Source organism: Oratosquilla oratoria, chromosome 23 (genome assembly GCF_046742065.1).
Source record: "Oratosquilla oratoria isolate Oo_2021 chromosome 23, ASM4674206v1, whole genome shotgun sequence".
NCBI lineage: Eukaryota > Metazoa > Arthropoda > Malacostraca > Stomatopoda > Squillidae > Oratosquilla > Oratosquilla oratoria.
In genome coordinates, this window is record NC_134799.1 from 22055319 (window position 1) to 22070283 (window position 14965).

The 14965-nt window shown below is 39.3% G+C and overlaps 1 protein-coding gene across 1 annotated transcript; it reads right to left on the reverse strand.

The window, feature by feature from the left end:
• Positions 1-79: 79 nt before the first annotated feature.
• LOC143037740 (uncharacterized) lies at positions 80-9210 on the reverse strand. Its single transcript, XM_076206289.1, has 2 exons — positions 8209-9210; positions 80-130 (listed from the first exon to the last, which is right to left on the reverse strand). The coding sequence occupies exons 1-2, from the start codon at positions 9208-9210 to the stop codon at positions 80-82; spliced, it is 1053 nt and encodes a 350-aa protein (XP_076062404.1).
• Between the last annotated feature and the right edge of the window lie 5755 nt (positions 9211-14965).

Below are 14965 nucleotides of genomic sequence, written 5' to 3' on the forward strand. Positions count from 1 at the left end.
ATTATTCAAGGCAAACAATAATGGATAGTCTAGTGCATTTGAATTATTTAAGAACATTTATCCTAAAAAATACAAACAGCTATTTTTCAATTTTCCCTCTTGACCAATAACTTTGAATTTCTGAACTACCCTATATACAGATATGTCTATATTCAAAAACACAATTTCCTCTTTTCTCCGATCTGCCAGTTCTCTTTCTCCTTACTATCTTGTGACTGGAAATTTCTACCCACTCAAAAGATAATGCTGACCACTTTTTCCAGTACCCCTCCTTACTACTGCCTTCCTTAGAGGTTTCCCTTACCCCTCATTGACTCTTCGGCAAATTAATGTCCTCGAAAGGAGCGTTCGTTACCACCGAAAAAAACTGGAATACTCCCCACATCCCCGCCCCTCTCTCTCTCTCTCTCTCTCTCTCTCTCTCTCTCTCTCTCTCTCTCTCTCTCTCTCTCTCTCTCTCTCTCTCTCTCTCTCTCTCTCTCTCTCTCTCTCTCTCTCTCTCTCTCTCTCTCTCTCTCTCTCTCTCTCTCTCTCTCTCTCTCCACCTTTCTTTTTTTTTGCCTCTGTTTCCCTTGTTTCTTTTTGTCTCTTTCATTTGGTCTCTCTCTCTCTCTCTCTCTCTCTCTCTCTCTTTCTAGTTGTATTTTGCGGGAAGGGGAGCTACGCTCGTAGTCTCCCGCCTTTGTATCTCGTGGTGTCTAGTTTGCTCTTAAACTCATGAATGGTTTTTGCGCACACTATTTCATTGTCCAGTTTGTTCCTAGTGCCCACCACGCTATGTGGAAAACTGTTTTTCTTCAAATCTCTTCTGTAGCTATGTTTTTTTTTCTTTTCATGTCCTCTTGTGCTTTTCTTGTTCCAGTTTAACAAGTCCTCTCTATCGAGTATTTCTGTGACTTTCATGATTCTGTAGATGGTCAGCAGGTCACCTCTCTCTCTTCTTTGCTCCAGAGTCGGTAACTCCAGTTTAGCCAATCTCTCCTCATATGACAAGTTTGCAAGTGCAGGTGCCATTTTTGTTGCTGCTCTCTGGATTCTTTCTATTTTCTTTAAATTCTTTTTGGTAATGGGTGAAAACAATGTCCACGCATATTCTAGTCTAGGCCTTATCAGTGTGACTAATATTTTTCTTAATAATTTCTTCGTCCAAATATGTAAATGACACTTTTATTGATCTTAGCAAGTTGTAGGATTCTCCGACAATTTTGTTTATCTGTTTGTCATAGAACAAGTCGTTTGAGATAATTACACCCAAATCTTTTTCGGATCCCTCCTTCTGTACCTCCTTGGTTCCAATTTTATATTGTCCTGATATTCTGTTTTTGCTTTTTCCAAACTCCATTATGCTACACTTCTTAATATTGGAGTCCACTTCCCATTTCTGACTCCAACTCCATACTTTATTCAGGTCTTCCTGCAGTGATTCGCAATCCTTTTCAGTTTTTACTTTCCTTACAGTTTGGCGTCGTCTGCAAAGAAGCTCATGTAACATTTCACATCGTCATCCATGTCATTCACATAAATAGCAAACATTATTGGAGCCAATAAAGATCCTTGTGGTACGCCACTGATCACCTCTTTCCAACCTGAATATTTTTCTCTGAGCACTACTCTCATCTTTCTACCAACCAGGAATCCTCCATCCATTTTAATAGGTTCCCTCGTATCCCTCCTATATGTTCCAGTTTTTTTTTTTTTTTTTTTTTTTTGCGTGGTACTTTGTCAAAAGCTTTTTGTGAGTCCAGGAAGGCACAATCAACCCATCCATTCCTTTCTTGCACTATGTCTATTAATCTTGAGTAGAAACATATTAATTTTGTGGTACATGATCTTCCTTGTCTGAACCCAAATTGTCTTGGGTTTATCATATTGTTGTCTTCCAGGTGTTTTACCTATCTATTCTTGATGAATTTCTCGCAAATTTTGGCTATAATGCTTGTTAATGAGACTGGCCTGTAGTTAGTTGGTTCTTCCTTGTTTCCTCCTATATATATTGGTACAACGTTAGAATTTTTCCAGTCTTTTGGTATTTTTCCATCTTTGAGTGAGCAATTTATTATGTTATGTATTTTGTCCGTTAGTTCTTCTTTGCATTCTTTTAGAATCTAATTTGCAATTCCATCCGGGCCATGTAATTTCCTGACGTCAAGGTTTGCCAGGTGTTCCAATATTTATTTTTGTGTTATTGTTATCTCGCTCATGGGGGATCTCATTTCATTATACCTTCATCCCAATATTGTGCTTTCTCTCTAGTGAAGACAGATTGGAAGTGATTATTCATGACTTCGTCCATTTTTAATTCTTCTGTGTATTCTATATTCCCTTGGCGTAGTTTCACCATTTCCTGTTTGTTTTAGTTTACCATTCACGTATCGATAAAATAGCTTTGGTTGCTCTTTGCATTTATCTATAATATCTTTTTCATGGTTCCTTTTTCTTTCTCTCTTCTCACTTTAACATACTCATTTCTATAGTTTATATAAACTTGTCATTTTACGTTTTTTTTTTTTTTATAATTTCTCCATCTTTTCCAAGCTCTGTCCCTTCTGTCTTTTGCCTCACTGCATCTTTTGTTGAACCAGCATTTAATGTACACTCTCTAGCTTTTGTCTTGGTACGTGTCTATTCACCCCTACATTGTAATTATCCATCAAGATATCTCATTTCTCTTCCACTTTTGTCTCTTCCATGTAAATTTTTCCCCAGTTTGCATTCTGGAAGAATTTCTTCAGTTTTGCAGAGTCCGTTTTGTTGTATATCAATCTTCCTTCCCTATGCTTTTCATTTCTCTCCATGTATATTTCTTCCTTTAGTTCAGTTTCAATGGGTATATGGTCACTCTTTCCAATTGGTGTCTAGTATTGAATTTTATCCACACTTTCAGGTTCTGTTGTAGATATTAAATCTAGTTTCGACGGCTCCTCGTTATTTCTGTATCTGGTGTTTTCACTGACCTACTGAGTCATTGTATATTCCATGGTCATATCCAGTAGTACATTACCCCACAAGTCGTCTTCTCTTCTCACTGTCATGTTTTCCCAACAAATTTCTTTGCAATTGAAATCCCCCATAATTACCAGATTACCCCGCCCAATAGTATCTCATTTAATAGACCTAGAGCTCATGATGGTGAGTAGGTTGGTAGTGCAGATATACAGGATATGGGGAAAACTGGAAAGGGCAGTCTAAAGCTTTTATGCGAGTAGTAGAACTTGTGATAGGGCTGAGAATGCTGAGATTGGTTGTTAGGGACTAGTTTACCAATGCTGCTATCCTTTTGACAGTTTTGCTCTGCTGTTGTGTGTAATCATGTATTTCTTATTTGGCAAATGGGAGTTCCACTGTATATTGAAGTGTACTATTTAGTGTGTTGTTTTGGATAATATTCTTTTTGTGATTAGTGTAGGATTTATTAATACGACTAGGTACTATTTAGGGTTGAACTGGTGGGGTTACTAGAAGATCTAGGAGGTATACATTTACCTAGTTGTATTATACAGGAAGGGAGCTATACTCGTGGTGATCTGTCTTTGTATCTTTCAGCATCAAGTTTTTTCTTAAAATCTTGAATAGTGTTTGCACACACTGTTTCTTTGTCTAATTTGTTCCAGGTATCTATCACTCTGTGAGGGAAGCTTTTTTTTAGATCTCTTCTGTAATTATATTTTTTTATTTTCTTTTTGTGTCCTCTTATTTTTTCATTGTCCCATTTCAATAAATCATTCTTATCTAAGATTTCCATTCCTTTCATAATTCTATAGATAGTAGGTCTCCTCTTTCCCTTCTTTGTTCCAGAGTTGGTAACTCTAATTTGGACAGTCTTTGTTCATATGTCATTTTTGGAAAGAGTTGGTGCCAGTTTTGTTGTTGCTCTTTGTATCCTTTCTATTTTTTTTTTTTTTTTTTTTTTTTTGTACTGGGTGTCCATAGCGTTGCTGTGTACTCGAGTTTTGGTCTTATTAGCGTAATTATTAAATTCATCCAAATATAGTTTTGTGTCTGGTTAGTACTGGGATGGGATGGATTTCAGCTTGTACAATCAAACAAATAGACGGAGGGGTTGGGATGTGTGGAGTGTCAGGAAAAAAATTGTAGTAGAGAGTTGATAGTGATGTGCCTGGAGAGTTGATAGCTAACACTGTTTAGGAAGAAAATCGAGCATAAGTAGACATAAGAGGGGGTGATAGATAGGGGCTTTATTGGTCTATACAGTCACTATCCGAGTTATGACGTACGCGAGTTACGACCACCCGTACTTACGACCACATCTAGCAGATGCCTATTATGAGTTTACTGTACATGTCTGGCAGCACAGCGCGTAAGATAGTTGTGGCAACCGGCATCGCGTACGGCAGCTATGGCAGAGATGGAAAAGTTGCTACACACGTGGTTGGAAGATAATAGGCAAAGAAATATGAGAGTGACGTTGCAAGCAGTGCAAAGTAAGGCTACAAGTTAATTTCACATGTTGAAAGAACGTGCAGGTGAAGAATACGCTTCACATGAGTTCATAGTGAGTGCTGGGTGGTTTCGTTGCTTTCGAGAGCGTTACCAGGTTCACCACGTGTTGTCGAAAGGTGAGGCTGCTAGCAGTGATGCGCCTGCAGCTAAGGCATTTGTGGAAGAGTTTGATAAATTATGAATGAAGGATATTTACGTACTTACGACCACGTCTAGCTGATGCCTATTATGAGTTTACTAATACGAATACAATATGATAAGTATTTTCTTTCTTTAACTTACCATATCATATTAACAACTAAGCAACTGAAAACAATACTGTATACAACTGTAGGAGAGAAGCCAAACGCAGAGTATGGGATCCAATGTATTTAACGTTTCGCCCACCAGGGCTTCTTCAGAAATAACATAGTGGACAAACATCTGACTCCTTATATAACCCGAGCTTGCGGGGAGAAACGAACATGAAACTGGTGTAAAAAAAAAAGAAAAAAAAAGTAGACTGAACAACTTCACACCAGGCTTAATGACCCCCTTATGGATAGATAGCCTTAAAAAAGTCCACTATGTTATTTCGGGAGAAGCCCTGCTGGGCGCAACGTTAAATACAATGGATCCCATACTCTGCGTTTGGCTTCTCTCCTACAGTGCTGTTGCAGTCGTTGCTGCTTTTACTCAATGCTGTATACAAAGATAAATGTACGGTACCTATATCTCACACTTAGAATGGATTGAAATGGATGAGAAAAATAGATATTAAAATTCACATATATTTAGAGTACATACAACAATTGAAGAATTAAGAAAAATGATCAAAAGGAAATTACAATTTAAAAAACTTGAAAATGGTAAGCAAGGTTATATTTAATACGTGTGTGTGTGTGTATTCTTTTCACTTGGTCTTTGGATCACGTGTTGGACTCGTGATCGACAGCTATTTCCCTCCTGGAAGAGAGCTCAGAGCTCGTAGGTCCGATCTATGGGTAATGCTATGACCTTGCACACACACACACCCCCAACTCCCCGCCCACGAGAGTTGGAGTAACACCCCTCAGCGCTGCGATACTGATATTATTTCAGCCCCGGGCGAGGGTCGAACCCGGACCTCCGTAGTGGCAGGCCAGAGCTCTAACCACAGCGCCATGAGAGGTGTGTGTGTGTGTGTGTGTGTGTGTGTGTGTGTGTGTGTGTGTGTGTGTGTGTGTGTGTATACAGGTATAGTATATACATACAGTACCTGCATACGTATATATACTGAAATACAGTACAGTATTAAAACATTAAAAAATATATAGAAAATATAAAAATGAAACTAAAAAGCATTGATAAATAAACATTAAACAGCTTGTATTTAATAGTATTCAATAGAAAAAGTTACTTAAAAACGCAACAGATTGATATCATGTATCCTAGAGTAGAACCCTCGTGTCGGCCATTTTGAATAGGATCCGACTTACGACCAATCCGACTTACGACTGGTTGGTCGGAACCTATCTAGGTCGTAACTCGGAAAGTGGCTGTATAGTGGTAACCAGGGGAAGAGTAGGAAGAGTTTTGGATGTACATGTTCATAGGAGAGAGTGGGGGAATATGAAAATTTGGTGGAAGGTAAGTTGAGAATGGAGGATAGATGGAGAAAGAGGAAAAAGATAGAAGATAGGGAGGTGCTTAGAGTAAAGTGCTTAAATGAGAAAGGAGTACAAGAAGTTGAGAAAATAGTGGGAGGGAGTGAAGAATAAAGTAGAACTAAGAATGGAGGAGGAATGGGTATGTTTCAAGGTGGGAGTTGCAAAAATGGTGTGTGGAACAAGGAGAACAGGAGAAAATGGAAAGGTTGTGCGTGGTGGCATGATGAAACAATGAAGGCTGTAGAAGAGAAGAAACAAGTATATACAGATTGGTTGCAAAATAGGACAAGAATCATGTGAGAGGTACAAAGAAAAGAGAAAAGAAGTAAAGCATAAGATAAAGGAGGCAAAGAGGGGAGCAGATGTGAAATAGGGTAAGAGTATGACAAAATTTTGTAAGTAATAAAAAGAGTAATACCCTGTCTGGGGTATTGGCTGCATGTTATTGTGGCAAAGTAGCATGCAGTTGATACTTTAGGGTCTATATGGGGCGCCCCTATGGACCAGAGCCTCACATCATTTTGTGATAGAGGAAGTCTCTGTTCATAGAGAAATGATGAGACTTTTATTATACTGCAACTGTTCCTCCGTTATGCTGTCCTCCAACCCCTTGTTACTGTCCTGTACCATTTCTCTGAATATTCCTTTCCTTTTTTCTTCTACCCTGTGGTGGGGAAAAAGAATGCTGCCACCAAGTCTTCCCACTTGAGTTGTATGGGGTAACAAAAAACGGGATGGGGATAGGACTAGGAATCCTGCTACCTGTAGCCCCAAAGGGGACATTACTAAAAAAAAAGAGTAAAGGCATGAGAAGGCGTAGGAGTTTTACAACCAGTACCCTAAGGTTTGAGCCTTTTAATATGCATGGATGTGGTATAGATGAGAGTAAAAGGGAGATAGGCAGTATGTTTGTGAGAAGATGTATGTTTTGACATTAAGTGAAAATAAGTTGAAAGGGAGGGACGAGTGAGTTTGGGAGTGTAGTTGGGAGGTTCTCAGGAGTGAGGAGAGAAGGGGTAGCAATACTAGTAAGTGAAGAGATAGGTAAGCATATAGTGGAGTAGAAGGAAATTTCTTCAAGGTTAATGTGCATGAAGGTGAAGCTGGAGAGATGTGGGTTTTTGTATGGTATGTGTGTATGGGCCTGGTAGTGAGAAGAGCATAGAGGAAAGTTGGATGAGTTTAAATGAGTGCATAGAGGGATTAGGGGGAAATGTCAATGTAGTTGTATTGGGAGACTTTAATGCTAGGATAGAAAATGAACAAATAGATGGAGTGACTGGGAAGTATGGAGTTCCAGGAAAAAATCGTAGTGGAGAGTTAATGGTGACATGTCTTAAAAGAGAGTTGATAATAGCAAATGCAGTTTTTTGGAAGAAAGTCAAACATAAGTACACATGGGAGAGGGTGGTGGATGGAAGGGTGGTAGATAGAGCATTAATGGACTATATAGTGGTAACCAGAAGCATAGTAGGAAAAGTTAAGGATGTACATGTTCTAAGGGGAGAGAGTGAGGGAATATCAGATCATTTTCTGGTGGAAGGTAAGTTGAGAGTGGAGAAAGAGGAAAATGACAGAAGGTAGGGAGGTATTTAGAGTGAACTGCTTAAATGAGAAAGAAAAGGAGAATGAATATAAGAAGCTGGGAGGGAGTGAAGGATAGAGTAGAACTAGGAGTGGAGGAGGAATGGAGATGGTTCAAGGAGGGAGTCATAAGATGTGCAAAGATGGCGTGTAGAACAAGGAGGACGGGAGGAAATAGAAAGAAGAGTAGTGAGTGGTGGAATGAGGAAGCAAAGAAGGCTTTGGTGGCGAGATCTTGAGGCCAAGCTCTACGTATTTTGTGGGGAGTCTGTCTAGACATATTTGCGCCCTCCTCGCCTTGTTCCCTCCGACTCCTACCACCAGCGCGACATCGTCTGCGTAGGATAGGTGGGATCCTGTAGGTAACGGGGTGGCTATCAATTCCGCCATCAGCACGTTAAACAAGGTGGGACTTATAACCCCACCTTGGGGTGTACCATTTTCCAGGGGCCTAGATCCCTCTGGCGGTAAGACTGTCCAATATCGCAGCGGGACTGGCAAGCTCGAATGCCTTCTCCAGGTCAAAGAAGACGACCGTGGCGTGGCCTTGCTCCACGTGGCTCAAGAGCGTCGCGATACATTGAGCCGTGCCCACCCCTTTGGTGAATCCATAGAGGTTCTCCAGTGGTGGTCCTAGTTTCCACTGTTGTCTTTGAAGAACCATCCTCTCCATGGTCTTCTCCAGGCAGCTTGTCAGGGAGATAGGTCGGTACTGTCCGGGCTCCCTGGGCTTGGGGATGGGCACGATGTCGGCCTGCTTCCATTTGGCTGGAAGTCTTCCACAGGTCAAACTACTATTTACTACCTGAAGGAGTGCTTGTTCATCAGCCTCCCCCAGGTGTCCAACCATGGAGTATGTCACGAGGTCGCTCCCCGGAGCAAAGTCGGAGGATCTCCTACATGAAGCTTGTAGCTCATGGACGGTGAATGGTGTGTCCGTGTCCCCCGGACAACCCATGGCGGCTTGTACCCTGGTCCTTCTTGGCTGGCGCAACATGGCCTGCCTCTGCTGCAGCTCGACGGGTAGCGTGGCTGTGTGCGTACGTCTGGCAATCTCTTGCGCCAGACTTTCTGTCTCACACTGCGGTGTCCGGAGAGAACGCCTAGGTGGAGCGCGGCTTGTAGCAGTGTGGAGTTTGCTCCACGGTTCCTTTAGCGTGGTGAACTCGCTAAAGCTTTGACACCATTCCAGCCACTTTCCGCTATGCACACGTCGAGCTGTCTCTTTGGATTCTTCGACGGCACTCAGAAGATTAGCCAGGTTGGCAGGGTTATGGTGTCGGCGCAGGATCTTGTGTAGGATGTAGACCCTATGATTTGCATCCTTGATCTGATTGTAATACCAACCATCACGATGTCTCCTGCTGTGGGCAGTCTTAAGGATTGCCTCCGCATCATCCAACATATACATGGCCAGAGCGTCAGCGGTGACCCCGTGAGCCACTTTGTCTCTGAAGAGCGGCCAATTGGCTTTGCGCGGGTTCCACCTTCCTGCTCTGTGGGCCATTGGAGGTGGTGGGGCTATGGTGAGTGACATTGAGAGAACATGACAGTGAGAGAAGGAGAAGACTTGTGGGGTAATGTACTACTGGGCATGACCATGGAATATACAATGACTCAGTGGGTCAGTGAAAACACCAGATACAGAAATAACGAGGAGCCGTCGAAACTAGATTTAATATCTACAACAGAACCTGAAATTGTGGATAAAATCCAATACAAGACACCAATTGGAAAGGGTGACCATATACTCATTGAGACTGAACTAAAGGAAGAAATATACATGGAGAGAAATGAAAAGCATAGGAAAGGAAGATTGACGTACAGCAAAACGGACTCTGCAAAACTAAAGAAATTCTTCCAGAATGTAACCTGGGAATTTTTTTTACATGGAAGAGAAAAAAGTGGAAGAGAAATAGGATATCTTGATGGATAATTACAATGAAGGGGTGAATAGGCACGTACCAAGACAGAAGCTAGAGAGAGTGTACATTAAATGCTGGTTCAACAAAAGATGCAGTGAGGCAAAAGATAGAAGGGACAGAGCTTGGAAAAGGTGGAGAAATGATAAAAAAAATCTGGAAAATGGCAAGTTTATATAAACTATAGAAATGAGTATGTTAAAGTGAGAAGAGAGGAAAAAAGGAACAATGAAAAGGATATAGATCAATGCAAAGAGCAACCCAAACTATTCTATCGATACGTGAATGGTAAACTTAAAAACAAATTTGAAATGGTGAAACTACGCCAAGGGAATATAGAATACACAGAAGAATTAAAAATGGACGAAGTCATGAATAATCACTTCAAATCTGTCTTCACGAGAGAGAAAGCACAATATTGGGATGAAAGAAATGAAAGGCGATCTTCCCCCATGAACGAGATAATAATAACAAAAATAAATAATGGAACATCTATCAAACCTTGACGTCAGGAAATCACATAGCCCGGATGGAATTGCAAATTGGATTATAAAAGAATGCAAAGAAGAACTAACGGGCAAAATACATAACATAATAAGTTGCTCACTTGTAGAAGGAAAATACAAAAGGAATGGAAAAAACTAACATTGTACCAATATATATAGGAGGAAACAAGGAAAAAAACAACTAACTACAGGCCAGTCTCACTAACAAGCATTATAGCCAAAATTTGTGAGAAAATCATCAAGAATAGATAGGTAAAACATCAGGAAGACAATAATGTAATAAACCCAAGACAATTTGGGTTCAGACAAGGAAGACCATGTACCACAAACTTGATATGGCTCTACTCAAAATTAATAGACATAGTGCAAGAAAGGAATGGATGGGTTGATTGTGCCTTCCTGGACTCACAAAAAGCTTTTGACAAAGTACCACACAAAAAAATATATATATTAAAAAAACAACAACAACAACTGGAACATATAGGAGGGATACAAGGGAACCTACTAGAATGGATGGAGGACTTCCTGGTTGGTAGAAAGATGAGAGTAGTGCTCAGAGAAAAATATTCAGGTTGGAAAGAGGTGATCAGTGGAGTACCGCAAAGATCCGTATTGGCTCCAATAATGTTTGCTATTTGTGTGAATGACATGGATGACGATGTGAAATGTTACATGAGCTTCTTTGCAATCGACGGCAAACTGTTAAGGAAAGTAAAAACTGAAAAGGATTGCGAATCACTACAGGAAGACCTGAATAAGGTATGGAGTTGGAGTCAGAAATGGGAAGTGGACTCCAATATTAAGAAGTGTAGCATAATGGAGTTTGGAAAAAGGAAAAATAGAATATCAGGACAATATAAAATTGGAACCAAGGAGGTAAAGAAGGAGGGATCCGAAAAAGATTTGGGTGTAATGATCTCAAACGACTTGTTCTATGACAAACAGATAAACAAAATTGTCGGAGAACCCCACAATTTGCTAAGATCAATATAAGTGGCATTTACATATTTGGACGAAGAATCTATTAAAAACAATATTGGTCACACTGATAAGGCCTAGACTAGCATATGTGGCGACATTGTGGTCACCCATTACCAAAAAGAATATAAAGAAAATAGAAAGAATCCAGAGAGCAGCAACAAAAATGGCACCTGCACTTGCAAACTTGTCATATGAGGAGAGATTGGCTAAACTGGAGTTACCGACTCTGGAGCAAAAAAGAGAGAGAGGTGACCCACTGACCATCTACAGAATCATGAAGGGCACAGAAATACTCGATAGAGAGGACTTGTTAAACTGGGACAAGAGGACATGGAAAGAAAATAAAAAACATAGCTACAGAAGAGATCTGAAGAAAAACAGTTTTCCACATAGAGTGGTGGACACTTGGAACAAACTGGACAATGAAATAGTGTGCGTAAAAACGATTCATGAGTTTAAGAGCAAACTAGACACCGCGAGATATAAAGGACGATTGGACTCCGGAAAAAAACTAAATCTTCGTGCGTTCAACGACGAGGGAGTATCTGTGTTGTATTAATAAGGAAGGGCAAAGCTCGTGGTGTAGTGGGAAGGTGAAGAAAAAGGAGAAGGGGAGGGATTACGGAGGAAAATGGAAGGAAATGAGGAAGGGGACGAACGGGCCCCGGAAGTCAGAAGGAATGTCAACAAAAGGTGCGCAGACGATAGAGGTGAAGTCGAAGAGCTTAGTAAAAATGTAAAAAATAGAAATATAGATAAGAGCAGCGTAATAGAAGGTGAAGATAATTATTTACATGGATTTAATGAGGGGGGAGATGACAACCTCCCCCGATTAACAAGTCTAGAGGAAAAACTAGTAAAAATGAACGAACAGTGGGAGGTTAGGTTCAGCCAACTTGCAGTGATTACACAGAGTTGATGAATTGGAAGAACTAAAGAAAGAGAACCAAAACCTAAATAAACAGAAAAAATAAGAAGACAGTTAAAAGAAGTAGAAGATGAGGATGAGGAAGTAAAGAGGAACAACAAAGAGAATAAAGAGTCCATAGAAAAAAAGGTAAGTGGTTGGAAAAATGTTCAGGAAAATAGTAAAATTGAATTTAGAGATATAGTGAAACAACAGATGAAGGATCACACTAAGGACACAATTATGAAAGTGATGAGAGAGAATGAGAACATAGTAAGAGACTTAGCAGATATAAAGAAATGTATAATTATGTTAGGAATGGAAGAGAAATATAATCCAAATAGGACTACAAGAGTAAGAGAGAAGAAAGAAAGAGTGAACAGGGTACTAAGAATATTTCAAGAAGGTGAACAGGAAATAGGGAAAGAAATTGAAGAAATATTTAGACTTGGGAAATACAATGTAGACAAAGCTAGACCAATTAAGGTTAAATTCAGGTCACAAACGACAGCAGGGAATGTCTTATCAAAAACAGGAAAACTAGGGGAAAGTGATCAGTACAAACAGGTATGGATAAAAAGAGAGACCAATAAAGAGGAAAGAAAGGAAGAGAAAACAAAAAGAATCGAAGCTAGAGAAAAAATGAGAACAGAACAGTCAGACAAAGAGAAATTCTATTGGAGAGTAGTGGATATGAAAGTGAGGAAATGGTTCATAGCAGAGAAAAACAGAAGGGAAACAGAAAACAGGATGAAGGTAGCAGAAAATTAAAAGTGTCCTTCACAAATATAGATGGATTAATAACAGACTTGAACAAACTGAATGATTACATGATGGAAAAGGAACCTGATATATAATTAGGATTGTAGAGACAAAATTGAAAGGTCCATTACCACCCAACAGTGTAGGACATAGTGCATAATATTATAGAATTAGAAACAGAGAAGTAAAACAGGGTGGTGGAGTTATGTTCCTGACTAAGAAGGATATAAATGTGAGAAATGTCACATATGGAAAGAATAGAGTAGAAATTATCATGATGGAAATAGAGGACAGGGACAAGAAGAGCAGGAAGTTTGTGGTAAATTATGTACCTCCTAAAACGGCTTCGTGGGAAGAGAGAGAACACAAAAATATGTTAAAAGACACAAAGATAACACTAAATAAGATAATGGTTGATGAAGGAAGAATAATTATAATGGGTGACTTTAATTGTAAAGAAATCTGCTGGGAAGAAATGACAGTGAAGGGTGGAGATAACCTATGGGGAAATGTACTACTTGATACGATTATAGAACATACAATGACACAATGGATATAGGTATAGAAAGGAGGAAGAACCATCGCGACTGGACCTAATAATTACACCAGAACCTGAAATAGTGGACATCATTGAATATAAGACACCACTAAGTAAAATTGACCACATATTAGTATAACTGGAACTAAATGAAGAAAAATACACGAGAAAAAACGAACAATATAGAAAGGAAAGAATGATGTATGACAAAAAAATAGATAAAATGAGAAAATTTGTTGAAAAGGCAGACCGGGAAAGGATATACAAAGAGGAAACAACAGTAGAAGGGAAATGGAATAATTTGACAACAATTTATAAGGAAGGAGTGGAAAAGTTTGTTCCAAGACAAAAACAAGAAAAAGGATATGAAAAATGTTAGTACAACAAAAGATGTAGGGAGTTAAAAGGCAAAAGGGATAAAGCTTGCATAAATTGAAGGAAAGACAAAAGACCCGAAAATGGAAAATATATACTAGTTATAGAAATCAATATGTACAAGTGCTCAGAGAAGAAAATATAAAACACGAAAAGGATGTCATCGAAAAATGTAATGATGAACCAAAACTATTCTATAGATTTGTAAACAACAAACTGAAAAACAAACAAGAATTAGTGAAACTACGACAAGGAGGAATAGAATACACAGAGGAAATCGAAATGGCAGAAATTATGAACAAGCATTTTAAATCGATGTTTACGATGGAGAACATACAGCTGAGAGATGACGAGTGGAAGGGGAAAGTCCCCCCTATGAAAGAAATAGAAGTAACAAAGAATGAAATAATGAATCACTTGAGAAATCTCGATGTCAGAAAATCGCATGGACCAGATGAAGTGGCAAACTGGATTTTGAGAGAATGCAGGGACGAACTAACAGACAAAATACATAGTCTAATAAGCAGTGCATTGAAGGAAGGAAAAGTTCCAGAAGATTGGAAAAGAGCAAACATAGTACCAATATATAAGGGGGGAAACAAAGAAGATCCTACAGACTATAGACCGTTCTCCCTTACAAGTACAATAGCAACAATTTGTGAAAGAATGATCAAAATTAGATGGGTAAAGCATTTGAAAAAAAAAGTACTAAATTAGCTAGATCAATATGAAAATGGAATTCCTGATATTTGAACTGAAATAGTTCTCATGGGATGCAGAAAGTCGCTATAAGTACAATGCAATTTGAATTATCCATCTAGCTGTCCTAGTTCCCGAGGTATTGCATTTTGAAAGGTACCAAATCAGGTTTATTTTGTACCAGGAAATCGGGCGAAAAAGTGTGTAGCCAAATCCATATCCATAACATTGTCTGTAACAACACTTTTGGAAACGTAGTGCCAAATAAACCTGAAAGGTTGGAAGTGCCCTAGACTTCATTTTTCAAGCATCAGAAAGTTGGGAGAACTACGAAATAACTATTACCTTGGTTAGCCAACATGGCAGAAATCCAATATGGCGACCCAAGGAATGACATATCAGCAAGTACAGTTATTCACACAATGACAGTGAAGGGTGGAGACGACCTATGGGGAAATGTATTACTTGATATGATTATTGAACATACAACGACGCAATGGATACAAGAGAATACTAGGTATAGAAATGAGGAAGAACCATCGAGACTGGACTTAATAATAACATCAGAACCCGAAATAGTGGACAAGATTGAATATAATACA